This window comes from Neopelma chrysocephalum, unplaced genomic scaffold (assembly GCF_003984885.1).
Source record: "Neopelma chrysocephalum unplaced genomic scaffold, ASM398488v2 Primary Assembly neopelma1_96688, whole genome shotgun sequence".
In the NCBI taxonomy this organism is placed as follows: domain Eukaryota; kingdom Metazoa; phylum Chordata; class Aves; order Passeriformes; family Pipridae; genus Neopelma; species Neopelma chrysocephalum.
The window spans coordinates 359,321-385,692 of record NW_020925333.1 but is presented as its reverse complement, the minus strand read 5'-3'; the positions used below and the strand labels follow the sequence as shown (position 1 = coordinate 385,692).

At 39.8% G+C, this 26,372-nt stretch overlaps 2 protein-coding genes across 6 annotated transcripts in view; both read right to left on the bottom strand.

The window, feature by feature from the left end:
• The window catches only part of FYB1 (FYN binding protein 1), a 48,552-nt gene extending 47,931 nt beyond the window's left edge, over positions 1-621 (bottom strand). For 2 of the 3 annotated variants that reach the window (XM_027709166.1, XM_027709167.1), the window contains exon 1: positions 190-377. The gene's annotated coding sequence lies outside the window, so the exon portion shown is untranslated. Of the gene's footprint in view, positions 1-189 lie in introns of all 3 variants that reach the window. The other variant, XM_027709161.1, reaches the window with a different exon arrangement.
• A 3,630-nt stretch (positions 622-4,251) lies between these two features.
• C9 (complement C9) lies at positions 4,252-26,198 on the bottom strand. 3 transcript variants are annotated; one of them, XM_027709172.1, is made up of 11 exons: positions 26,064-26,198; positions 19,545-19,662; positions 18,805-18,952; positions 17,272-17,419; positions 15,486-15,624; positions 13,590-13,805; positions 10,700-10,940; positions 9,212-9,340; positions 5,854-6,032; positions 5,418-5,646; positions 4,252-4,437 (listed from the first exon to the last, which is right to left on the bottom strand). In XM_027709172.1, exons 1-11 carry the CDS (start codon positions 26,147-26,149, stop codon positions 4,271-4,273), a joined length of 1,800 nt encoding a protein of 599 aa, XP_027564973.1. In that variant the 5' UTR covers positions 26,150-26,198; the 3' UTR covers positions 4,252-4,270. The 3 variants fall into 3 exon arrangements, with proteins under 3 accessions (XP_027564973.1, XP_027564974.1, XP_027564976.1); XM_027709173.1 differs by having other exon boundaries at positions 19,545-19,638; positions 26,064-26,184; XM_027709175.1 differs by lacking the exon at positions 19,545-19,662 and having other exon boundaries at positions 26,064-26,191.
• Between the last annotated feature and the right edge of the window lie 174 nt (positions 26,199-26,372).

Genomic DNA, 26,372 nt, shown 5'->3' with positions numbered 1-26,372 from the left:
AAGAACATTTCTTCCTTCCTGCCCTACTCTCACGTCTTTTTCCAAGGCTCTTCTGCTAACCTCACCTTTCCCCTTTTTATCCGGTATTTGGAATGTGCTACCTGGGAAATGAGAGATAAGTGGGCCGTGTGTCCCCCGTTCCGTCACACACAGTGAGATGAATCGCACCTGCAGTTTGGTGGATCTCACCTCGTAACTATGAGGGAACCGAAGCTCTCCACGCAGTGCTCGGTAGAAACACCGTGTGTGTTTTTCCTATGGTGCCCTTCCCGGTTTCCTGCACAGCAGTGACCTCCAGTGGAGAAGTCACTCCCGACACAAACCACAGCCTTCCGACATAATTTAGGCAAGCAGGGACTTCTGGAAGTAATTTTGTCCAACTAATCAAGATCAAATCAAAATAGTGGGACTGTAAATTGTTGTTTATTTTCAAGCTGCATTTGGCAGCAGCAAAAGTTCTGTGTTCAACATATTTGCGTACATACTGGTTCTAAACAAACCTTTTGTGAAAGCAGCAAGACACCTGAATCATGCTGAGAGAGTGTGCTTGCTGTGCAAATTTTAAAGTAGGGTTTTGCAAACAAAAGGTTCCACATATATTTGGACTCCTTAAATACAAGTTAAAAAGTTCTTGTGGCAACAAGAAATCACCGAGCAACAGCACAGCAAGGTGCTCCAAATGCAGCTAAGCACACCACACTCCTCCTTGAACTATACTGACGATTCACACAGACAAAAATCACTTTATCTTTTTAGTTTACAAAGTCCTGCTGAATTGAAATAAAACAACGCAATTTCTTTCTGAAAAATCTAGTTAGAAGGTGCTGCCCATTCCCATTTCTTGCTCAGTGTCACATTAACATTTGACTGTGGAATTCCTCGAGATACACAAACTAATTTGTCAGGTTGGTCTTAAAATAAGCCATTTTCTCTTCCTTAATTTTGAATTTTGAGGCACATACAAACCAGTTTACATGATGGAGCTAAAGAAAAAGGGTTCTGCATGCTCTCAAAAGCAGAAAGTCAGATGCAAAGAATTGATTTGAAAACCATTAGAAATAAATTTAAAGTTTTGCTGTCACATCCATAGCAGCTATAGTGCTAAATCTTATGCATCCATGTAATAAAAAGAAAATAAATAGAGCTCTGTACTTACCCTAGTCATCATATTTCTGTCTCCACAAGTCTGCTGAAGAGGATGTCCTGGACTGAAGTCAAAGATGTTCTTTAGCCTTCGATGGTAATGTCCCTTTCTGCAAAAGTGTATGCAGTCTAACCAGATTTTATGGGAACACTTATTGGCAAATTCTTGTTTTGCAGGACGACCACAGAAGAATACAACTGTGGTATTAGGACTGCCGTGCTCTAATCAAGTATGTTTATCTCCATGTTATGAGACCTAAGTGAACTTCAAACGGCTTTTTTTGAGTTTACACTGCACCCCTGTGAAGCACAAATGATAGCAAATGGGTTTTATTTATTCCTTTTATGACTTCAAAGATTGTTATGAAAATCAGGTCTATGCTACTGAGAAAATGATATAGTTATGTTTTCAGTAATCTTCAACTCAACTAAAAAGGTAAATATATGTTTGTTTTGTCTTTCATACTCAGGGTTCCTGAATTTTCATGTATTTAAACTCCCCTATCAACCTTGAGCATATCTCCTTCTGCCTCAGATGGCTTTTTACTATTGCTGTATTTCCAAACCACTCAGCCCTCATATACCTTTGTTATTGACTGTTTCCTTATATCTTGCTTCCATGTAGCTTTTCTGAGGTCTAGTAGTATAGCTAACATGGATATCTTTTGCTCAACAGGGACATTAATTTCCTTTTGTTTTCTCAACTTAGCTGCCTTTTCAAATGAAACCTGTTTGAGAACTATCCTTCCTCCCCACTTCAAACAAATTTTCCAGTAATTGTCTGCTAGGTTCAAAAATAATTGAGGGAGACTGACAGGTAGGTGCAATGACAAAACAATTGGATCAGCCTTGTTTCCTTTGGAACTTATGCTAAAAATATAGATGGATGTCATATACATTATTCTGATACTCATACTGGATTTGAATTCTTGAAAATCAGTTTGAAAACATACCACAAAGAATTATGAAAAAACATCGATAAAGGAACACCATTATGCCAGTGATGGAGGATAGATGCTCTAATGAGAGCCACAGACAAATAAAAGGTTGACCACAACCAGTGTATCAGCTTATGACTGCTAACACATTTATTGGTGTATTACTTTGTTTTGATTATCGATCACTGAAGCTGCAGGTACTTTTATCATGCCATTCCACTGCTCTTGGGTATCTAGCTGGACAGCAGAAACTGTGATTGGTGGAATTGATTTGAAATCCATTGTTTTTTTCTAAAAAAGAAGAAAGAATAGTGAAGCAGTGATAGAAGGTAGTAGCCACAACATATATATTTGTTAAAATTTAAGAGAAATTGCAGTCTTATGGCTCACCAAGAGCATGACTTCATTGTGTTTCAAATATGACTGTAATGTGAAATGGTTCTAACAAAGAACCATCTGGACACAATTCTGTGCCATGTGCCCTGGGATGGACCTGCTTGAGCAGGGAGATTGGACCAGAAGACCCACTGTGATCCCTTCCAACCTGATCCACTCTGTAGTTCTGTAATTCTGTGAAGTATGATTAGTGACTGTGTGATTGCAGAAAACTAAACTATCAGACTTCTGCTCGAAGAGTGAGTACTCCACATGGCTGAAGGCATATAAATATCAGAAGCCAAAGTTAGGTTATTGTTTTTTTCAGAGTTTTTACTATGCCATACCACAGGAAATATATGTGAATATCCATGTGTCATGAATAATTATCATGGTGTTTGCTCTCATGGCTGAACAGGAATATGTTAATGATACAGTACAGGAATAAAATTAAGCTGGTTATGAGATTTTTTTTAATTATTATTTTTAATTTTTTTTTTAATAACTGGATCAAGCGAAGACTAACTTCATACCCTGTCTTTAAGAAAAGGGCAATAACACTGATCTAGGGAAGGTCCAGGAGTAGGGACACACACAGAAATATGATATTTTCCAGAATACTTTCCAATCCTACAAAAATTGATGCCTCAGAGACTTCCTAGGTGAGCATGATTGCCTACATGTTTAAGAACCTTCCACTATTTTTCTCTTAAAGTTTTAAAATGCATATTTACTTTTGATATGCCCATTGTGCGAAGGAGTAGTCTTCTTTGCCACTTGGTACTTTATTTAATTTACTCCACTTTTTATACCTGTCTTCATTATATTGCTCTTGATTTTCTAGCTCTGTATCGTGTTCTTTTCTCAATCTTCTCTTTTCCACTTTATGGAATAAGTAGCTCTGATAGCCTGGAAATGTGATTAATTCCTTTTTTTAAAATTTTTTAATTCCCTTATGTATGGCTAGATGGCCCATGAGTGCTGTTAAGCCTCGCATGCTTTCTTCAGGCTGCAGTAAAATAGCTGCAGCTGAACTTCAGTAGCTGAACTGAAGCTGAGAAAGGGGAGGCATACAAGAAATCTTCTGTTATGTATTTTTGATGCAAGTCGAGGTCATATCTCAAGAATTCTTATCAAGGACTTTCAGTGGCGAAACGTTCAATGTCTTTTCCCTGTCTTGCCACCTGTTTTCTTCTTGTGACTTCCAGAAGATAAAGAACTTACGGCAAAACATTAAGCAGAAACCCCAAACACTTCCTCCCAGGCATGAAAACTATTACTGTCACATCCAACAGTGCGCAAGCTTCTTATTTTCAGCAGGTGAAGAAATTTACCTAAGCTAAAAGTTCTGAAACTGCTAGAACACTAGCTTTGTTAGATTTAAGTATTCTATTTATCAAGGAAGAGAATTCAGTTTCCCAAACTGTCTTAATATTTTTTTTCTGTAAAATACATCTTTTCCCCTCTCTCTGAAATATAAACTTTTTGATGGGAAGTCTGACTGGACATGAAATCTCTTTTTTTAGGAATTGCATTTTTAGTCTGTTCTTATCCAGAAATCCATTCTAATCTTGAGTTCTGTAGTATAAAATTACTTATCAAGACATTCAAATACAAATCTAACCATTCTCAAATTTGATACAAGGTGGCTGATCAGCTGTATCAAAGAACAGATTTAAATGAAAGATGTAAGTGGACTTACCCAGCACTTCATCAACTGCATCTCTGAAATGCTCCAAATATTTTCTGATCATTTACTATAAACTTCAATAACATATTTAAAGAAGCTGCTTACCTGTTTTTGAGGAGCATAGCTATTTTTTTCCTTCACAGGGCCGTTTTTCAATGCTTTCTCCCTGGCATGGTCTGCCACCAGGTCCTGGTGCAGGATTATTACACTGGCGAGTTCGAGTGCTTTCTCCATTGATGCAGGTGGACCAGGCACTCCAACAGTTCCAGCCTCCATCAGTGACAACTGGTACTAAGACACCATAATACTAAGATCAGTCCACCTACCTCTCTCAAGGAGACAATGATTCAACTCTTAAATTCTGAGTTAGGGTGACTCTGCAGATCATTGCAGCCTCCAGCACACAACCCAAAGCACAGATTTAGCTTTTGAGAGTGTTCTCGTCAGTGGCACTGTTTAAGAGCCCCAGGCTTTCAACAATTTTGTCATCCTAGGAATCAAGTTCTAAGGCCCATTTTGGGCACCTGTGCTTTAAAAACCTGGCCACAGAGAATTAATTTACTACACAATAAATTTTGTTTATTGTCAGTTGTGGAACTGCATTCTTCTCCCTCTTCCGTTTTGTAGACCAACCTAATATTAAGCTAGCAGAATAACTGTGAAATGTGATCATGTGTTTGCAAACACATCACTTTTGCAGAAGGCTGAAGACAAAATAGTTTAAGACATGGTGAGATTGCTTTTGCCTGAAATCAGTTTACCACTACTGCACCATGCTTCAATAATGCTCCTGTGTACTCAAATGAACTTCATGTCATTCCAGACACAATAATGTATGTGGGACAATGAACTCTAAATTAGAGTACCCTCTTGTAGGGGCGTGTCTGAAGTACGAGGGGACGTACCAGGGCAGAGACGCTCAGAGGAGCATGCGCCAAGATTTACAACCCTGTTGGATAAGGAGATCACATGGTTCAGGAATATAAAAGGGAGCGGGAGATTCAAAAAAGACTTTCTGATTCCACCACCTCCGGAGAGTGTACTGTATTTCTTTATCATATAAAGGCAGCGACATGTGTATGCTACACCCTCTTTATGGATAGAACACAGTTACTTACACTTATTTCCACACCATTATACCCATGAGATTTGACAGCAGTAGGTATAATGGAGGTATAATGAAATACTTCTGTCCTTATGAAGGCTCATTTTGTCAGGATATTGTCAACAACAAATATGCTCATTTTAGTTTATTTAGAGTACTTACTAACCTTCAATTAATGTTGATTTGGGAATCTGACAAGCAATTCCCTTAAAATAGCTTGAGCACAGGCATGTACAGGCTCCGTCTACCAGCACAAGAGTGCCTCCATTTTTGCAGGGTTCACATTTGCACACACTGTATTCAGTAATGTAGTCTTCAATTGCTCTTTCCAAATTTTGTTTCTTTAAATGTGCATCTCTCATCTTAACTGGAACAAGTGTATGTATTGGAGAAGGCTGTAGAAGAAAGAAAAGCCCATGCAAAACACACTTTTCCACAATTCTGAATCCTTTTTATATAGCCATCACTAGGGTAAGCATCTGAAGAAACTCTCAAGATGAAGAAAATACCTGAAAGTTCATGATAAACTTGGCATCTTACCTTCATCTTAGAACAAAACTTTCAAACTGTAAAAGCCACAGCTTTGAAGAAGCTGTACTTACCCGTTGCTGTATCACTACTGGAGCATCAACCAAAGACTTTGCCCACTGTATGTAATCCTCCACATCAACCATTTTAGATCCTCGTAGTAACATTTCTTTTATTTTAACTGAAAAGTCAATCGTTCCCCCCTCAACTAAGGAAAGGACATCATCAATGACAGCATCATCGTCTAATTGTGCTACAGAAAGAAAAAAAGAGAGAATGAAGAAGAAGAGTGTTTAATGCCCATGCATCTGGAAGCACAGTTGTCCTTCTAGTTCAACCAATTCTTCTCTGTAAAATGATTGTAGAGAGACCCCTTCACTCACTGTTGTAATACAATTCAATCTTTCTTTGCTTCTACCTTTTATGTGGGAGGAAATCTATTTTGCAATTTGAGTAGAAAACGCTATATCTGAAATGAAAAGAAGGGATAGGACAAACTGAAAGGTATTATGGAGATCATAGTCATTTGATAACAAGCCAAAGATAATATGAGTAAGGCTACTGTATCACCTGAGCAGAACCAGTAAAGGGCAGGGACTAGAAGAGTAGCATCTTTTGCTTCATAACTCAAACACAAGAGCAGAGGACTGAAATTAATTGCCTCTTCTGCACTCAGTAGTAAATCTCCTTCCCTTCTGCAATTTTTATGTCATATGAAACAAAGCCCATGTCCAGACACACAAGGGAGCAGAGAGGAACAGTGACAGGCAAGGGAACACAACTAGGCTAATCAGGGAAAGGGAGCCCCTGCCTTGAGTCCTCTCATGCCTGTCCCAGCAGAGCCATTAGCCCTGCAGGATGAGGCTGAGGATGAGTCAAGACCAAGATGAGTCAATGGAAGGATTCTCTGGATGCAAAGAATGGCATTTTGGGGATTGCACAAATTTAAATAATTGGTATATATTTAGAGAAGTGTCAATGAAGAGGTAAGGGGTGATCATGGTGGCTTTGGGAGGAATAAACATAGGAAGACAGAGGGATAAAAGCAAAAAAGGGGCTAATTGCATATAGAAAGGTGACTGATCAGTGAGCTTGTCTACTATGCACTGTTTTTCATCTTTGCAGTCTGTCCTGGCTTACCATTAAAGTCCATTTCTGACTATTTTCTAGGGCAAGGGGATCTTGTTCTGTGTGCTTGCATGTGTATGGAGATCTGTGTGCCAGCATCTAGAATTGGACAATGATTGACAGGGACCCGGTGTTTGTAGTGCCAGTAAGTGGAACAAGTGAGAATATATACACCATGTGTGATCACTAACAGGTATTAAGCAAGTAAGTGGCTTGGGAGCCAGGTATCAAAGCAGATGTTACTCTGGCCTAGATCTGGTGGCTTTCTATGGTGATGTGACTGCAATGGAAACAAGGGAAGACCAATGGATGTCATCTACCTAGACTTCTGTAAGGCCTTTGATACAGTCACACACATCCTCCTTATCTCCTAATTGGAGAGACACGGATTTGGAGGATGGACCATGTGGTGGATAAGGATTTGGCTGGAGGGACACAGCCAGAGGGTTGTGGTCAATGGCTGTATGTCCAAGTGGAGGCCAGTGACTGGTGGTGTCCCTCAGGGTTATCTTGGGACCAGTGCTAATTAATATTTTTATCAATCTCATAGACAGTGGGATCAAGTGCACCCTCAGCAAGTTTGCAGATGATACAAAGCTGAGTGGTGTAGTTGACACAACAGAAGGATGGGATTTCATCCTGAGGGACTCAGACAAACTTGAGAAGTGGGCCCACCAAACCCTTATGAAATTCAACAAGCCCAAATGCAAGATGCTGCACCTGGGTTGAGAAATCCTAGACATGAGTACAAACTACAAGAAAAACTCATTGAGAGCAGCCTGGTGAGAAGGACTTGGGGGTGCTGGTGGATGAGAGGTGGACATGACCCGGCCATGTGCACTCATAGCCCAGAATGCCAAGTGTGTCCTGGGCTGCATCAAGAGCAGCAAGAAGAGCAGGTTGCGGAAGGGGATTCTGCCTCTCTACTCTGCTCACATGAGACACCACTTGTGTTTGGCTCAGAGGTCCTCAGCACAAGGAAGATATGGACCTGTTGGAGCAAGCCCAGAGCAGGGCCACAAAAGTGGACAGAGTGCTGCAGCACCTCTCCTCTGAGGACAAGCTGAGAGAGTTAGGGTTGTTCAAGCTGGAGAAGAAAAGGCTCTGGGGAGACCTCATTGCGGTCTTGCAGTACTTAAAAGGGGCTTATAAAAAGAGAGGAGAGTGATTTTTTTACTCGTCTAGATAGTGACAGAACAAGGGGAATGGTTTTAAACTAAAAGAGGAGAGATTTAGATTAGATGATAGGAAAAAGTTCTTTACTCAAAGGGCAGTGAGGCACTGGAAAAGGTTGCCCAGAGAAACTGTGGATGCCTCATCTGTCGAAGTGTTCAAGGCCAAGTTGGATGGGACCCTGAGCAACATGATCTTGTGCGTGGAATCCCTTCCAATAGTGGGGTGTTAGAACTAGATGATCTCATTTATAAACCAGTCTGTTATTCTATGATTCTATGTCTCCAGAGCGAGACAAGTGGAGGAGATAGCTGCTGGAGTGACCAGGGTTTCTAGGCCAAATACTGGAGAGACATCAAAGTCCCTGGTTTGACTGAGACCTGTTTGCATGTGAGGGTATATCTGCCTAAGGCAAATGGAGGTAAGAGGATTCAAGGGCCAGTTGCTGGGTAGACTGGGCACCTAAGGCCACTTACTGAAGGCAACCACAGTGTGTGTGTGGGTGTGCATTGGTGTGCATCAGGTGCACTGTACCAGCAGTGGGAGTGGAGCTGTGAGCCTGGTGGTGTATGTCTATGAGTCACTAACAAGAGACTATAACAATCCAGTTGCTTGTTCAATTGAATGTCTAACATCAGCTGCTAGAGGGATCTGTCTTGGCTATACATGTATTTTGTGGAGGGTCTGAAGTATCTGAGGCCTGTGCTGCCTGGGAAGAACATCTGCTCTAGTTGAATCTGTGTGAGCTGGAGAGTTGGACGGCCTCCAAAGGACCCTTCCAACCTCCACCATCCTGCGTTTCTGTGATATTACCCACTAAAAGACTTTCACCCTGGTCAGATGGAGGGGAGAACAGGATGAAAACATTGGTACCTGAGTGCTGTGCTTTTGTCTGTATTTATTTGTGTGGCCAGTGACGTGTGCATGTATGTATGCATCACGTAAGTGTGTTTGTGTGTGTGTGTGTGTGCTGGAAACACATTCTCAGGCTGTCTCGAGAGCATGGAATTATGTCACTCTCACCTGTATTGGTCTACTATAAGCAATAACTATATTGCCTATAAAAGGGGAAGCAACTGTTATCATCTTTTCTTAAGCAAAAGACATAATGTAAATTAAGGACATACTTACATTTGTCCTTCACATGAATCTTTTTACATTTGCCACCATCAATATCAAAATTGGCGTGCAAGTTTCTAAATGTAATACCGGCATCTAAGTGATAACCAAGGCATTTTTTCACGTCTTCTACAGTGATACCTGGAAGTAGAAAAAAGTGATTAGACAGGTTGCATGACCATAAATAATGTGATATTATTTGTAGAGAATAAATTTTGTGGCTTTCTTCCTTCCATTTATCTTCTGCTTTGTCCTCTTCTATGAAATGAACGTGAGGATGATTGTAATTAAGTACCTGCACAGATGCAGGTAAGATCTATAGTGATTAGGAAAATATTAAAAATGGATTTCTCTTTTCCTTGATCTAGTTGAAAGCAATGGCCCTCTAGGAACCATTCTTTCCAATTATTATATTGAGATTTTTTCTTTCACATCTGCTTAACATTTACACTTTCTATGAGCCAAATTATTCAATTCTCCCAGTCTCTCTCTCTCCTAACCTCAAGCAAGTTTCTCCACTCCTTTTCCCCATAAAGTTAGTCAAGGCCACTAATCTCTTACAAGTACACTACTCCCACTAATTCTAATCCTCATCTATCCACTACCGCCTCCAACACCTCCTTTCTGTTTAATAAACTCAAACATATCTACAACTTCACTTTTGTATTCAGAAAGAATTGTGCTTAAAATTTGTACTTAAAAAAAATCTAGCACCACAGTCTCCAGGTTCTGAACAGACTAACAGTAGGATATATGACATCTTTCCCCATGCCCCTTTGCGTAGCCTGAATATCTGACAGTAATATTGTTCCTGACACTGCATGCAGCAGGTACTTATTTTCTGATTCCCAAAATCAGCATGAGAATTGCATTTTTAAAATTTATTCCAGAGTGATACTTTAATCCAGCACAAACGCACATATTTCTGAACTGCACATGAGGGAGGATTAAATTTCTGCTTTGCTGTCTTAACTAGGACATGGAAAATTCCAGTGTGAATGCTAAAGGCTATGAAATCAGTTTCAACACATTCAAGTGCACCATGTGATTTCTAGGAAGTACTTCAATTTTATCCTTGTTTTTTGTCACAACTGTACTCTTAGAGTGATTGAAACACAAAAAAGTATCAACTAGCAAATTGGATTTAAGGTTTAGGCAGATTTTCTAGGCTTTGGGGATCTCTTGTAAATCATGTCCCAGCAGTTACTATTCCTAATATTTTCAAGAGGTCTTTTTAATATTTTTTTTAATCCCTCTCAGTTATAGACTTAAATAGAGACTTCAAATAATTCTGTCAGTTAGAAAGGTTGACTCTAATATCTGTTGAACTCATGTAATTCCACAATGCCACTGGTGTACCACAAGCAGCACACACTGAACTGTGCTGTTTCAGTATTACTCCATGTATCATATAGACAGATTGATCATCATACATCTCTTTGAATGTCTGGAGACTTGGCTAGAACATTTTTATCACAGGAAGACCGAAAAAGTGCATACCTATTCGAGACATAGCGTAAGTATCCAGCACGTACACAAGTTCGTATTTTCCTCCTACAGTTCCAGAGACCGCATAGTGAGTTCCATAATCTTCTAGGAATTTGAAATACTCCCCCTTATCATATTCAGCAGGCAGAAAGTTTAAATCATCTAGGAAACTATCTGTGAGACGGACATCACGACTCCGAATTTGGAATCTTCCCAGCTGTATCTTTCCTTGTACATGCAGAAAGGTTTGGTTCTGAATGCAGGAAGAAGAAAAGAGGTGAGAATGCCATTCTGGTATGCAGCACAGCAGGAAAATCTGTTCTACATTATTTATAAAGAAGCTGCAGCACTTTTAAACATGGCATTCAATCTAGTGTTTTGGAAGAGGGTCAAACTTGTTTGATTAAAATTAAACATTCTCTGATTTAAACTGAGGAAGCAGCAGGAGACTGACTTAATTTCAGTTCTTCCAGTTTTGCAGAACTCTTCCCTTACTAATTTCAGCAATCCCTTTGTGATCTATTTGACAACAGGGTCTTCTCTGTAAGCACAATGTCTACCAGAAGTGGCTTTCTGACTTTCATAACATTGAAAAGTAATTCTATATAGATAGCAGAAGCTGCCCACTCTGGGTCACATGGAGTTTTGTCTTCATTTATAGTCAGAGCAGAACTAAGTTCTCTGTTTTTTTGGATCACTTCCCTGTTATTCTCAGACTGTCAGAAGGAAGGGTACAGCTCCAATTAAGAACAAAAGCTCCCCAAATAACATCATAAAATGAGAATTAATGACAGAAAAATCCATGAGTCATTTGACCCATACATACATTGTAAGTCTAGCTACAGTGACTGAGGAAATTTTTGCAGGTGCAATATTCCTGCAAACCAGGATGTACAAAATCTTTAGATCTCCAGGTGCCTCCAGGCTCCTCCTGGCTTTAACTTTCAGGTGAGCCCTGGAGGGTTCCCAGCCAGAGACTGCCACTCCACTACCCTGCAGCCACGTGAGTTTACAGTGATAGAACTCAGCTGGTGACAGATTGTGATTCATTCTCTGAACTGATCTCAGAGAAAGAATTTGAGGCCAAAACTTCTATCACAGGCCACTTGACTGTAAGCAGTTTGTAAAACACCTTAAGCTACAGAACTTGATCTTTAGTGTCTGTGGAGATTTATGGTTTGAGTTCTTTTCCATCCCAAGAAAACTAATACCAACACAAACTCAGTGTTGTGTGTCAAATTATCTATATAGTACACACCTTTCTCTTCAGCATTATTTTAATTAACAGGTTGTGGAAGTTATATTAGTTTTCCCTTATATCCACTTGGCCTCCAGAGCTCTGAACGGGTCCTAGGTAACAAGGCTGATAAACTTGAAAATTTGAATTAGTTGAGGCAGATCTATTCTTGCTGTCACGTGGTGCACTTTAGCGCTATGGAACTGATGTGCCTTGTACATGATGGCATGTCGTGATCACAGACCTTAGCATACAGGGTGAGGAACGGTATATGACCCAGCACACAGCTGCTTGAATAGGCCATAATTCATGTTGTGCTGCTTTTTGGCAGGGATAGAGCTAATTTTCTTCACAGTGGCTAGTGTGAAATTGTGTTTTGGATTTGTGCTGAACACAGGGTTGACAATATAGAGATGTTTTTGTTATTGCTGAGCAGTGTTTATACAGAGCCAAGGCCTTTTCTGCTTTTTGTGCTGCCATGCTGGGGAGGGTGCTGGGGCTGCATGGGAGGCTGGGAGGAGACACAGCCAGGACAGATGATCCAAACTGATCAAAGCAATTTTCCATATCATATGACATTATATTCAGTACGTAAAGGAGGAGGTAAGAAGGAGGAAGCAGTAGATGTTTGATATGATGGTGTTTGTCTTCCCAAGTAACCATTACACGTGATGGAGTCGTGCTCTCCTGGAGATGGCTGAACACCTGCCTGCACACTGGAAGCAGGGAATTAATTCCTTGTTTTGCTTTGCCTGTGTGCACAGCTTTTGCTTTCCCTATTAAACTGTCTTTATCTCAACCCATGAGATTTTTAGCTTTTACCCTTCTGATTCTCTCCCTGATCCTGATGGGGAGAGAATGAGCGAGTGGCTGCATGGGCTTGGTTTCTGGCTGAGGTTAAACCACAACACATCTAGTGCCACTTTTTGTGGTCTTTCTCATTTGGGCTTCACTAAATGCTGAGGCTAATTCTTTACTGGTAAATAAAATGGGTCTTTCCCCTGTCTCAAAGTGATGGTAGTGGCATGGCTTTTGTGCAACCCCAAAATAGTCTTGCTTTCTCCAGACTGCCTATGAGAACATCCCCTTCAAACATGCTGTAGGGAACTGCAGGATGGGCATTGCTTATGAGACCATGAGAGCTAGCACTGACAAAAGCATGCTAGTAAAAACAATGGACTGCCATGTACCAGTGTTAACGCCCATGCCTTTTAGCCCTGGCCAGTTCTTTAGTACAGAGGTACCCAAATGACTGGGATCTGGCCTTTCAGTCATTATTCTATTTTGTTTACGTAGTGTAGGTCTATTCAGTGGCAAGTTTTTATCACAAAACTTGACCTAATTTGCCCACATTGCACTAGATCAGAGCTGCTCTTTAATCAAGATTAGACCGAAGGTCTTGACCCTTTCTAACTTCAACCCCTGATGGAGATGAGGGTGTTTGCTAGCCAAGGGGAAACAGTGGGAAAAAGAAGCTACATTTGGTTACCCTTTGTCCACATCTGAAATCTTAACCCTATTATTACCATTTTTTTGAATAAATGACAGAAAAGCAGCAGCTGATTAGAATAATTACAAAGATTATTATTTTATTATTCCAACACTGTACAAATTGTACTATTTGTAGAATATTTTCATTAAAACCTTTAGTTCAATTAAACTTACCCTTTCAGTGGAGCTTTGCAGGATGGAACTTAAGGTTGCATTCTTTCTATAATTATACTTGAGATTTCCTTCTACATCAATTTTGCTTCCATCAGTAGGTGTATATTTCAGAGACAGGCCAGCACTAAAGTGTTTCTGTTTTTCCATGTAGACCTCTCGAAACATTTTTAAACGATCATGGTAGAATATTGATGTGAAGGTTTTATCTGCTTTTGTCTGAGAAAAGATAATCAAAAGGTTGCACGAGAAAACAAAACAAGGTTTTGTCTGCCTTTGTCTGAGAAAAGATAATGAAAAGGTTGTATAAGAAAAAATCCAAAGTTTTGTCTGCCTTTGTCTGAGAAAAGATAATGAAAAGGTTGTATAAGAAAAAATCCAAAGTTTTGTCTGCCTTTGTCTGAGAAAAGATAATGAAAGGTTGTATGAGAAAACAAAATAGGCAGTAATATAAAAATCTATGTACCACTTTAAAGCTGTATCATTTACATCGCTTAGCAATACATTTTCTTACACCTCTTTTTTTCTTTTAAAACAAATCAAATGGAAACAGAAATACCATTCCCTCCACAAACCACCTTATCTCAATCAGTTCAGTGGTTCAATGGTGAAGAGAAAGCTGCAATGACAATATTTCAACGAGTATTAAATCTCAGCATGTAACACTGTCCAAGTAACTTATGTGAATTAACAGTTCCTTTACATGGTTTACAGCTTCCTCATAGGGGAAGCAGAAGGGCAGGCACTGATCTCTTCTCTCTGGTGACCAGTGACAAGACCCGAGGGAATGGCCTGAAGTTTTGTCAGGGGAAGTTTAGGTCAGATAGTAGGAAAAGGTGCTTCACCCAGCATCGTGGGTGGTTGGGTACTGGAATAGGCTCCCCAGGGAAGTGGGCAGAGCAGCAAGCCTGACAGAATTCAAGAAACGTTTGGACAATGCTCTCAGGTGCCCGATGTGACTCTTGGGGATGGTCCTCTGCAGGGCCACTTTGTTGATCCTTGTGGGTCCCTTCCAAACTCAGGAGATTCTGTGATTCTGTGTAAGGAGTAATAGTCTCAATCTCTTTCCTAGAATGGAGATAAGATTTGCTAATAGATCCTGACATCTGAAATGAGTCAGAATTATGATTTTGTCTTCTTTTCTTACAGCAGACGATAGCTAATTCAGAAATACCTAAATCAGTGTTGTTTAGTATAATTTTCCAGAACATAGAATTTTAATAACTGGAAATGGTTCTACCTCAAAATCAAATATAAAAAATCATCTTGGATCAGATTTACATTTTGGGCAGGAGGTGGTTTAAATTGTATTTGTTTTATGAAGTTCCTTGAAGAAATAGGCAAAACCTTTGGTAAGCAAAATACTGCTCTGATTTCTGAAATGCATCTGACGTTTATGTTTCAACAATCATCAACATTTTTGGTTTTCAAGCCTCACTGGAAGTCATAGTCTGAAACTCAAAAGCATATTAGATTTTTTTTTCAGCGAGACAGAGGGAAAGCAGGTAGGACCAAATTATCTTAATACCATTCCTGCCTTTTTTTTTCAGTGTCTTTGAAAAAGTAGCTTAATTGCTGCTCTACTGAGTAAAAGTTAGGTATCATAATCCTTTCTGTACAACTTCTGCTCATCTCATCCACTCATACTGAAACATTCCAGACAGTTTCATTTGTTGTGCAAAGGTGCAGCAATGAACATGTGGGAGTTTATCTGGCACGACTGAGCTTAACCCCTAAAGTAAATGATAACATAACTTGTTTTTCTCTAGACTTCAGCGCAAGCTTGATGCTAAAAAGCTTCAGCTGCCTGACTTGAGAGGTATGCTGAGTCTTCCAAGAGGACGTAAGGATTCAGCATTTGGTTAAACACATCCTAGTTTGCACAGGACTTAAACTTACATCGTAAATGAGAACAGCCACGTTCCATGGCTTGCGGTAGTATGTCCGTGTGTTTCCATCACGTACCCTTTCACAAAGACCATTGAAAAATTCATTGTCAAATGGGCTGGCCATTGGCTGCATCCCTAAAATATTGATTCTACAAGAAAAATACAAGAGAGGAGGTGTCAGCACCTGTAGACAATGGTATTAAGGCTGGAAATGTCATTTTCTGTAAGAGATGGGGACTGTAGCTGTGAAACTGAATCTTGCTTCATCCAGGCAGCTTGACTCATCACTTGTGGTCTTCTCATCTGTGTAATGGAGATCAGGTTACCTCTTTTGTAACACTCTTTACGTGTATGAGAAATAAACAAATAAAAGATATTAAACATCTAACACAGTGAGAACCTTAGGAATAAAAGGAGGTTAAAATAATTTCTGCTTGACCAATATATTTGTGAGAAAGCATTCCTTATAGATTTAAAAGTACATCTCAACACCTATATTTAACCTGGATTTGGTTTGGGTTTTTTTCGTAACTTATATTAGTTTGTTTGCTGGTAGGAGCTCCATTATCAAGTGTGTACAGCACCCATCAAATCTGTAGAAGGAATATATAGCTACTCCTAGTATTGCCTCTTCTTGCAGGGTGTGACCTGGTGAAATAGCAGTGTTTCCTGCAGCATAAGAGAGGAAATCTGAATCGTTAAAAAACAAGGGGGGCAAGAACATCGGCTGTAAAGCTCTATGCATCTATATACCAATACACAAGAAATATTTCCAAAAATAATTGCCCCTTGGAGGATTCTGCATGATTTTTTTTCCTCTTCTGTGCCTGGTTCATACATTTAAATATTTTCAGTATTTACAACATATACATCTGAGAAATACCTGTACCTACCTGGGTGCAGAAAGAGGTAATTGAATCATCAAAGTCTCCAACATCACTACTGCATCTCTATACAAGGTTTTCTCATGGTAGATTTTAGTAATATATTGTAGTAGAAATAATAAAGAAGCTACTTCTAAAATTGCCTAAGTACTTGGTTTACTTCCCTGTGCTTAAACAGAAGCATTTTTTCCCTTACACAGTAAGAAATGAAATGAAAAGGACCATTCTTTTCATTAAACACAGGGTGGTGCTGTAGTACATTTTTATTTTCATCTGTTCAGTTTGGATAGCTGTCTCCTAACTCTGTAGGTAAACAAATGTCTTTTTTTTTTTTTTTGTTTGAAACTAAAATGCAGCAGGGTCTGAGAACAGAAAGATTCATTTACAACTTAGATTAACGATGAAAACTCCTGTAAACAACAAAGATCTGGGGAGTGGAGAATTCAATGCTGAAAAAAAGCTGCAGGCAGAGTGTTGTTGCAGTAGGGCATCCCACTGTATAAATAATCAAGAGATATTTTATCCCTTTTAGACATGCTTTTTAGTAAAGTAATTGGGAGTGACTGATTTGGTATGAAATATTACTTGAAACATATCTATATCTCTATAAACTTTACATTTGAATAGTATGCATTTTAAGTTAATTCATGCAATATCTATGAATGATTCTGTTTACTAACTTTATGATTGATTTACACTGTCTGCATAAATATTTTATCCTCCACAAGTATACAAAATAAAATGGTAGTTGAGTGTTCTTCCAAAAGCTACTTAGCATTTCTGAATACAAATGCAAATATGATTGAGATTCCAGTTTTGGGAATGTCAGTATGCCCCAGTATTTTCAGTTGGCTTTCGAGACAATCCTAAAGTCTTCACCAGGCCCAATACTACTTTTTACTTCATACATACCCGTGCCCTGCAGTCCTACCAACTTCAGACACATCAATGTCGTGGTTACGGCACGGTGATCGTGGGTCAGATTCACAGGCATTTTCGTCAGAAAAGTCTCCACAGTCATTGTCTACATTGCACACAAGTCGTTGCTTTATACACCGACCTAATCAAAGAATAAAACATTGCATGAATGCATTTTTGTCAAGATGGACTATAAATGACACCCTCAGCTACTCTTTATTGAGATCTTCCTCTACATATATTTCTATTATTGTCATGAGGGATTAAAATTCTAAACTCTGCCTCTTTCAAATGAAAAAACCCCTGCATACTTCTGTATTTACAGAGGAGTTACTAGGATGGCTGAAAAAAGGAAGTCACAGGAGAACTGCTGTCATATGAAGACAGTTGTTACAGCCTGAGATTCTTTCTGTATTAAACTTTGATTGTTAGCTTGGTTGTTTTGTTTTGGGTTTGGTTTTTTTGTATTAAGAGACTACAGGAAAATGCCAATTCAACATCAACAAAGAATTATTTCTAAATTATTTAAATTGTTGTAATTTGGACAATATTATTTAAATATTATGGCCACTGTAGTGTCCAAAACTGTAGTGATTTGTGTTCTAAAGCAACAGTGAAGTAGTAATTTTCCTGAGGCTGCATATCACAAATTTTACAAAGACTCATTTTTTTTCCCTATAGAATCTAAAGATTTAGATAAATTAGCCCCAGCAAAATAAAACAACACTACTTGGTATCATCTGCCTCTCCAGTAAAGACACACAATGCCTGTGAACTAGTAGCTAAAGGTCTACTTTCCAATTTTTAATTCCTCTTTTTGCACTACTCTGATTTTAAAACAATACTAAAAATGGCTTGGCACTCAAAATTCACTTACCATCTTTCCATTTCTTTTTTTGACTAGATTTATTACTATTAACTTTTCCTATTTTGTTTTGATTTCTGATGAGTCTTGAGCACTACATTCATTCACATGCCATGCTTGCATCGCTTTACAAATTTATATCTTACTTTCAATTTAGATGCATTCTGGTCTCCAGCTAGCATCCATCATAACCCTCAGATCAGTAAACTTCCATATCCATTCTGTTAAAATTCTTTTAGCCTTAGGTTCCCCCCCCCATGATTTTTCACAAAACATAGTGATTCAGTAGCAGGTGGAGTAGTTAAGGTAGAAGAAAGGATACTCACAGTATGGTCGGCCTCTAAGCATGAAGAAGAAATTACAGAAGAATTTAAACTACATGCAAATTATAATGGAAGATGAGAGGAATGTACTCTGCCTTAGGCATTGTTCATGCTGTGGTTTTGTCACTGTGGTTGTGAACCCAGCTGCCTACAGACTGTCTTTAAGTGCTGGCATAAGGCCTTGATTCAGAGAATCATCTCAAATTGGAAAAGCACTGAAGCATATATCTCTTTTTTGTGTATGTATTTTGTCTTCAATGGAGACTGATTTAACTTACAACACTAAGTAAAGTGTAGTTTCTGAGTAAAGGCATTATACGGCACGAAAACAAGACCTACCAGAATCGCACTGAAAGTCAGCACCACAGTCTGCTTCTGGTTTTTCAGGACAGACTTCACTGGTTTCACAGGTCTGTGTGTCTCCCAGGGCCTCCAGGCACGCTTTTCCACCAAATTGTCCAAATCTTTCAATACGTCTAGAGCGAAACTTGAAAGACAAATAACACTATTAACATTGCCCAGAGAGAAAAGAGAACTCTACCAGAACTGAAGGGTTTCTACATGAACATGAGAACTTTTCAAAATGAAGCAGCTTTGGTGAAATATTTGGTTGAAATAATCTTATGGTTAAACAATATTGAATTAATAATTATCAATATTCAGCTGATACATATAGATGCTAATTTTTCACTAATTACTTTATTTCACTAATTTTTTTTATTTCATTCCATGGAGGCAGTGCATCACTTATATTTTGTATGCTTTCAAGTCTTTTATTTTCTAAAGTCTCGTAAGAACCACTCCCCTAAGAAAATAAAAATCTACTTTTTAATAGAATCATCCATGTGGCCAAAATAAATAATTTCTATGAAGAAAACATTTTGAATGAAGCACTTGACAGTATTCTACATTATTGTCTTATTCTTATGGCTTCACATCTGATATGATTGTGGGTGTCATTGAGTCATGAACATACAGTATCAAGAGTTGCAGTCTGATATTTTCTCATAACCAACAACCAGACAGATAGCATCCCTTTGATTGTGGCTTTGGAACAAAGACTTCCAACAACAGCTTACCCTTTGAGAGGTGCATGGGTCGCAGGGCCCCCACGTGCTCCAGCTGCTCAGTTTACAATCTATTGGAGATGGAGCATTCAGTTCTCTTGTTCCCCTGTGGAAAGCTTTTTCTGAAGAGCTGTCAAACAAAACATTCCAGTACAGTTCTAGGCAGTACACTAAAATCACATGTGAGTTTGTATTTAAACCATGGGCCAATATTTTGGAAGCATCTTCAAGTTGATTTCTGTTTCACTTTCATAGCAGTACTTAGTTGTATAAACAGCTGTCTAATATTAAATTCTTTGGTGGCTTAAAATTACATTAAAAACACTTTGAAGACTTAATAAGCCAGGTCTTTTCCCCTTTTTTATATCTTTGTGCATACAAATGCTTTTCTGATGGGTCATGTTATTGTAGAGAATGAAACAATAATACACAGAGAACATCTGCAGTCCCCCACTCAGACAGTGGCTGTGCTTCCCAATAAGGCTAAAGACAAAGACACAGCAGCACATCTTGAGTAGATGCAGTACTTCAATACATGTTTTTATGATTTTTTTTAGCTTATTAACTTTAATGGCATTGTTCTTAAGCCTGGATAAAAGCGTAAATATTTTCCTGAGTTGAAAGAAAACTCATAAATACAGGTATTACTTGGTAACAGACTAATTTACATTGTTGGAAAAAAACCAGACAAGTGTTTATCTTACTGTTGTTCAGCTTGTCAAGTTGAATACTTCTGCAGTGAGGCCTATTTCTTTTAGAGTAACTCTTCATTTTGGTTCTCAGTTTTAAACACCATCAAACTTCCAGTTGTCCTTAAGCAAAAGGCCATAATAGAAATAAAGTTTCTTTAAGGCACTCACTGGTAGATATTAAAAACTAATGCACTGTAGAATGACTTTTTAATTTTAAAAACCAAGACCAGTAGTTTACTGCTGACCTTATCTTCACAGGTAACAATGTTAGATAGCAGAGGAATGAAGGATCATTAAAGTCTGACTTGCTTGGTTTGCTCTGAGTAATTTATTCCAGTTTGGCCTTACATGCTTCCATATTCATTCACCCTCTCTGCGTGTCTCCATGTTAATGCTGCTGCCTCTGCTCTACACTGGGACCTTCTTGGCTGAGCCCAGCTGGTTGCAGTGTGATGTACATATGGGTTTTCATTGCAGGCAGGACCTTACCCTCCGCTCTTTGACCCCCTCACATCGTACAAATACGTCAGGATTCTAAACAAATATAACCTGATTCCACAAGATTAAGAAATCTGCAGTTTGGACAAGAAAGATATAGCAGTTGTTCTAACTTTCTTGTGCCATTTATTCTATGTTCAGTTTACATAAGTAGTAAGTTGCCATTGAGATGATAAATCAACCTCTTTCCAGCTATTGAATTTTAAATTCAAAGAATTCAATTTAAATTCACAGAAGCTCAGGGATCACAGGGTTGCTGTGCAACCTTTCATATAATCAGCTGACCTGACTGGCTCTGATGCCTCAGACTTTCTGCTGTCACATGCACATGCAGTAAAAATGCAACACAGCTGCTGTTGGAATTATCTGTATCATAGACTCTCAACTGCCTTGCCTGCTGCTCCTAAACAGCTCCTTCCCAGAAGTCCCCTGACCTCAACCCAGGACCTGCAGTAAATGTATCCTTGGCTGAGGATGTTGCTTTTAACAGGTGGGATTCTGAAAAAAAAAAAAGGAAGGAAGAACACAAATATGCCCAATCTCTATACATAGGAGAAATGAGATAAAGAATGAAGAATTCTCTCCATACAACAGGGACCTTCCAAACTCTTACTTGGTAGGGAAGCATGAAGCTTTGCTGTGTCCCTGACACCAGGAATTAGGATGCTTGATAGAGGATGTAGAACCAACCTTGTGAGAAGTCCATTTTACACAGAACTCCCTTTCACTAATACTCTGGTGGACTCTGTGCACCTAAATCTATAACCCACTGTTTGGCAGCTGAAAGTGCTGGAAATGAGGGATATGGCTTTGAACATCTGCCTTGTTCTTACATTTCTACCTGTGCATCCATTAATGATCACTATCAGGTATGGGGTAATCTGCTGGAAGGCAGGAGGGCTCTGCACAGGGACCTGGACATGCTGGGGAGCTGGGCTGATTCCAGTGGGGTGAGGTTCAACAAGGTCAAGTGCTGAGTCCTGCACTTTGACCACAGCAACCCCCTGCAGCACTACAGGCTGGGCACAGAGTGGCTGGAGAGCAGCCAGGCAGAGAGGGACCTGGAGGTTTGGATTGACAGGAAGCTGAACATGAGCTAGCAGTGTGCCCAGGTGGCCAAGAAGGCCAATGGCATTTTGGTCTTTATGAGGAACAATGTGGCCCACAGAACCAGGGAAGCGATTCTTCCCCTGTACTCAGTGCTGGTGTGGCCACACCTCGAGTGCTGTGTCCAGATCTGGGCCCCTCAGTTCAGGAAGGATATTGAGGTGCTGGAGCAGGTCCAGAGAAGAGCAACGAGACTGGTGAAGGGACTGGAGCACAAGTCCTATGAGGAGAGGCTGAGGGAGCTGGGGTTGTTTAGCCTGAAGAAGAGGAGGCTCAGGGGAGACCTCATCACTCTCCACAAGTCCCTGAAAGGAGGTTGTAGCCAGGTGGGGGTTGGTCTCTTCTCCCAGGCAACCAACAGTAGGACAAGAGGGCATTGTCTTCAGATATGCCAGGGGAGGTTTAGGTTGGATATTAGAAAGAAATTTTTTTACAGAGAGAGTGATCAGGCATTGTAATGGGCTGCCCAGGGAGGTGGTGGATTCACCGTCCCGGGAGGATTTTAAGATGAGACTGGATGTGGCACTTAGTGCAATGGTCTAATAACCATAGCAGTGTTGCTTGAAGGTCTTTTTTAATCCAGTTGATTTCATGATTCTATGATTCTGTTTCTTTAACCTGACACAGAAAGTCTGTGATTAGATTCAACGTGGTACTTTAATGTGAATCCTTTCTTCTTCCTTCACATGCCCAGTTAGTGCTGTTAAGGTTTACTACAAGGTGTGTGTATGTCAAACGTTGACTAAGCATGCATGCTTACATAGATCAGAATGATAATTCAGCCTGGGAAATGATAAAGATTTTTGACATTATAATTCCACTTCAGTCACACTTACCCTATGTTAAATTAAGGTTTATAAGTCAAAAGTGATAAAGAAAAAGAGAAGTGTGTACAGTAACTCTTGGGAACTTCTACAGGAAAGGCTAAGTTCTAGAAGATAGTTATATAGAAGATAAAGGTCCCATACAGAAGTTGCTTCAGGGGAAATGTCATCTGAATATTAAAATAAACCCAACAGTTATGATTATAACTATTAAACATTGAAATAGGTTACCCAGGGAAATGCAGGGAAACAGGTTACTGTGGAAGTATTCAAGACTGTTTGACAGGACCCCTGGATAACCTAATCTAAAGCCTTGTTTTGAACAGAACATTGTAGAAGACCTCCAGAAGTCCCTTTCAATGTATTTTGCAGCTCTATGAAATTTTGGAAAGTTGTAGTGTATTCAAAATTTGAGGTAGCTCTCCAGTCTCTTCAAAATCAACTTTCATCTGTAATTAGCTCATCTTACAGATACTTCATTATAAACAAATAATGCTTGAAAAGTTGATGTGCAGTATTCTATGAAATATTTTCCCCCCACTTAGCAGACAGTAACATCAACAGTGGGAAGAAACTAAAATCTACTGCTCCAGCAAGATTGAGAATCAGCCCTTCCTATATCTGTGAGATGCCTTCATATATGACCTTTTCATCTCCTTACTGATGTAGGACTGCAAACCTCTGAGTAACAACAGGTATTCCGGCACCTCAGGTTGAAGACTGACAGGTTCCTTAAAGATATATTGAGACATCTAAGAGGATTTCCAAAGGCAGATGTACGTCTTGTTCCTAGTGATTATCATGTATTCAGGCACTAGAGAAGTTTATAGTGAAACATATTTCTGAACTTCACTGAAGGTGACAGCTGAAAGCAAGAACTTTGCAGACAAGCAAGGAAATCAAAATACATTCCCTGCAATCCTTTACTGAGAGGTTTGAGGGACAGGAGGGTACTCTTTGGAAAGCAAAAGCCGTTTCACACTCAGAACACAGAATTGTTTGCACCTTGTCTTGGATTGCACAATACACTCTGTACAGCCTCAGGCCACAGAGCTCTGGTGATTTATTGTTGAGCCATACTTCAAAATAGAGGACTGTTGAGTTCATCAGCGACAAAAGTGAAGACTGAAGAAAAAGCCTTGGTTTCTTAATTATCTCTGACCAAGAGAGAAGGCATGGCTCTCTTGAATTTGGAGACATGATAGCATCACATGAGGGCATAACCTTTGCCAACTGTAGTTCTAGCACCACCATCAAACTGCACAGTCTTTGGTACACTGGGAAGCCAAGCTGCTGGCCAAAGTTGCCTGCTATGGATGCCCTGTAATAATTGTATCTTCTGGCAGGACTGTTTCTAAATGAACATATCAATCCTGTGCTTTAATTGGATCTGAATGCAAAATAATAATAAACATCAAAACGTAAGAAGCAAATGCCTGAGCAACCTAGTGGCCTTCTACAATGGGGTGACTACATCAGTGGACAAGGCTACATATGTCATATATCTAGATTTCTGTAAAGCCTTTGACACAGTCCCCCACAACTTCCTTCTCTCTAAATTGGAGATAGATGGTTTCAATGGGTGGGCTGTTAGATGGATAAGGAAGTAGTTGGGGCGGTTGCATCCAGAGGGGTGTGGTCAATGGCTCAGTGACAAGTGGTGTACCTCAGGGGTCCGTACAGTGCTATTTAACATGGTCATTATATATATTTATTATATATATTTATAGATATTTAATATTTTAATGAATAGACAGTGAGGTAAAGTGCACCCTCAGCAAGTTTGCAGATGACACCAAGCGGAGTGATGCTGTTGACACACCTGAAGGATAGGATGCCATCCAGAGGGACCTGGACAAGCTCGAAAAGTGGGTCCATGGAAATGTCATGAAGTTCAACATGACCAAGTACAAGGCACTGCACCTGGGTTAAGGTAATCCCCAGTACCAACACAGGCTGGGGGATGAACAGACTGAGAGCAGCCCTGGAGAGAAAGACTTGGGAGCACTGGTGGATGAGAGGTTGGACATGAACTGGCCATGTGCACTCACAACCCAGAAAGTCAAACATCCTGGGCTGCATCCAAAGCATTGTGGGCAGCAGGTGAAGGAGGGGATTCTTCCCCTTAGCTCTGCTCTGGTGAGACCCCACTTGGAGTGCTGCATCCAGTTCTGGGGTCCCCAGCACAGGAAGGATATGGACCTGTTGGAGCAAGTGCAGAGGCCACTAAGATGATTAGAGGGATGGAGCACCTCTCCTATGAGGAAAGGTTGAGAGAATTGGAATAGTACAGCCTGGAAAGAGACAGCTTAGGGGTGACCTAACTGCGGCCTTCCGGTACCTGATGGGAGCCTACAAGAAAGATGGAGAGGAACTTTTACAAGAGCCTGTAGGGACAGGACAAGGGGGAGTGGATTAAAAGAGAGTAGGTTCATATTAGATATTCAAAAAAAATTCTTACTGTGGGGATGGTGAGACACTGCAACAGGTTGCTCAGGGAGGTTGAGGATGCCCTATTCCTTGAGGTGTTCAAGCTCAGGGTGCATGGAACTCTGAGCAACCTGGTCTAGAGGGAGGTGTCTCTGCACATGACAGGGGTGGTTAGGACTAGATGACCTTTAAGGTCCCTAGCCTAAATTTCCCCTCTTTCAGCGTGTACCCATTACTCCTTGTCTTATCATTACAGTTTCTGCTGAAAAGTCACTCTCCAGCTTCCCTGCAAGCTCCCTTCAGACACGGGAATGTTGCTATGAGGTCTCTTCACAACCTTCTCTTCTCCAGGCTGAACAACCCCAACTTTCTTAGTCTGTCTTTTTAGGGGAGGTGCTCCAGTCCTCTTATTGACTTTGTGGCCCTCTGGAGTTGTTCCAACATAATAGTTACATTTTTTTCATCATTCATATTACCCATTCTAGTAAATGACATATAGACATTTCTGACAGAGTAGCGCTCTAGTTGTTTTCACGTGATCATTTTGTAGGGACTAAGCCTTCGTTCACTTCCTAGTGATACTTGCAGAGAAAACACAAAGGCTATATTTCCAAAGATTAGAAATAGGCAGACTTTAAATAGTAAGAGAAGTACTGCCAGCATAAAATTGTGCATCTTCAGAAAGAAATATATTAAGTATTTTAACACTCAGTGTGCAACAGAAAACAGGTGCCTGAGCTTCACGACCCTCGAAGAATATGGCTTCAATTGCTACCAGTTACCTTTATTGTGCCACATACATCCAGAATAAATGGATACAGCATTGCTATTTAACTCCTTGAAATACAGCAAGAAGTAGTTTGCTTTTTCATAGGGTATCTAAGCAAGCTGCCACAAGAAATGTCTGCATTGGATGTTTATACTCTGTGTTAAGAGAAAGAAAACAGTAGAGACAGCTGCAGAAGAAAAAGAACACTTACCTTCTGCTTTCCCCCAAAAGTGAGGCAATCATCTCTAAGTTGCATAGTATGGATATAAACTGCAGGATAACACGCATGATTCTCATTTTGTAGCTGAATAGACTAGAATAGCCATGACCGAATTTGTAATTTATTTATTTGTTCCTTTTGTTATTTATTACCAAGAGAACAAACAAAAAGCAGTGTTTACTGAAGAATGCCAGTAACAGGCCAAAACTGCTTTACGGTAAATGCTCTAAAGTCCATTTTTCAGAAAATTCCACTTTTTCCTCTGAATAGGGACTGGGAAATACTGTGGAGTAGTTTAAA

Coding starts and splice junctions, on each gene's coding strand:
- C9 (XM_027709172.1), bottom strand. CDS start 26,149: ATGAGAATCATGCGTGTTATCCTGCAGTTTATATCCATACTATGCAAC. Junction 15,625..17,271: donor GGTAGGACTGCAGGGCACGG/GTATGTATGAAG, acceptor TTTTTCTTGTAG/AATCAATATTTTAGGGATGC. Junction 10,941..13,589: donor TGCAAAGCTCCACTGAAAGG/GTAAGTTTAATT, acceptor TCCTGCATTCAG/AACCAAACCTTTCTGCATGT.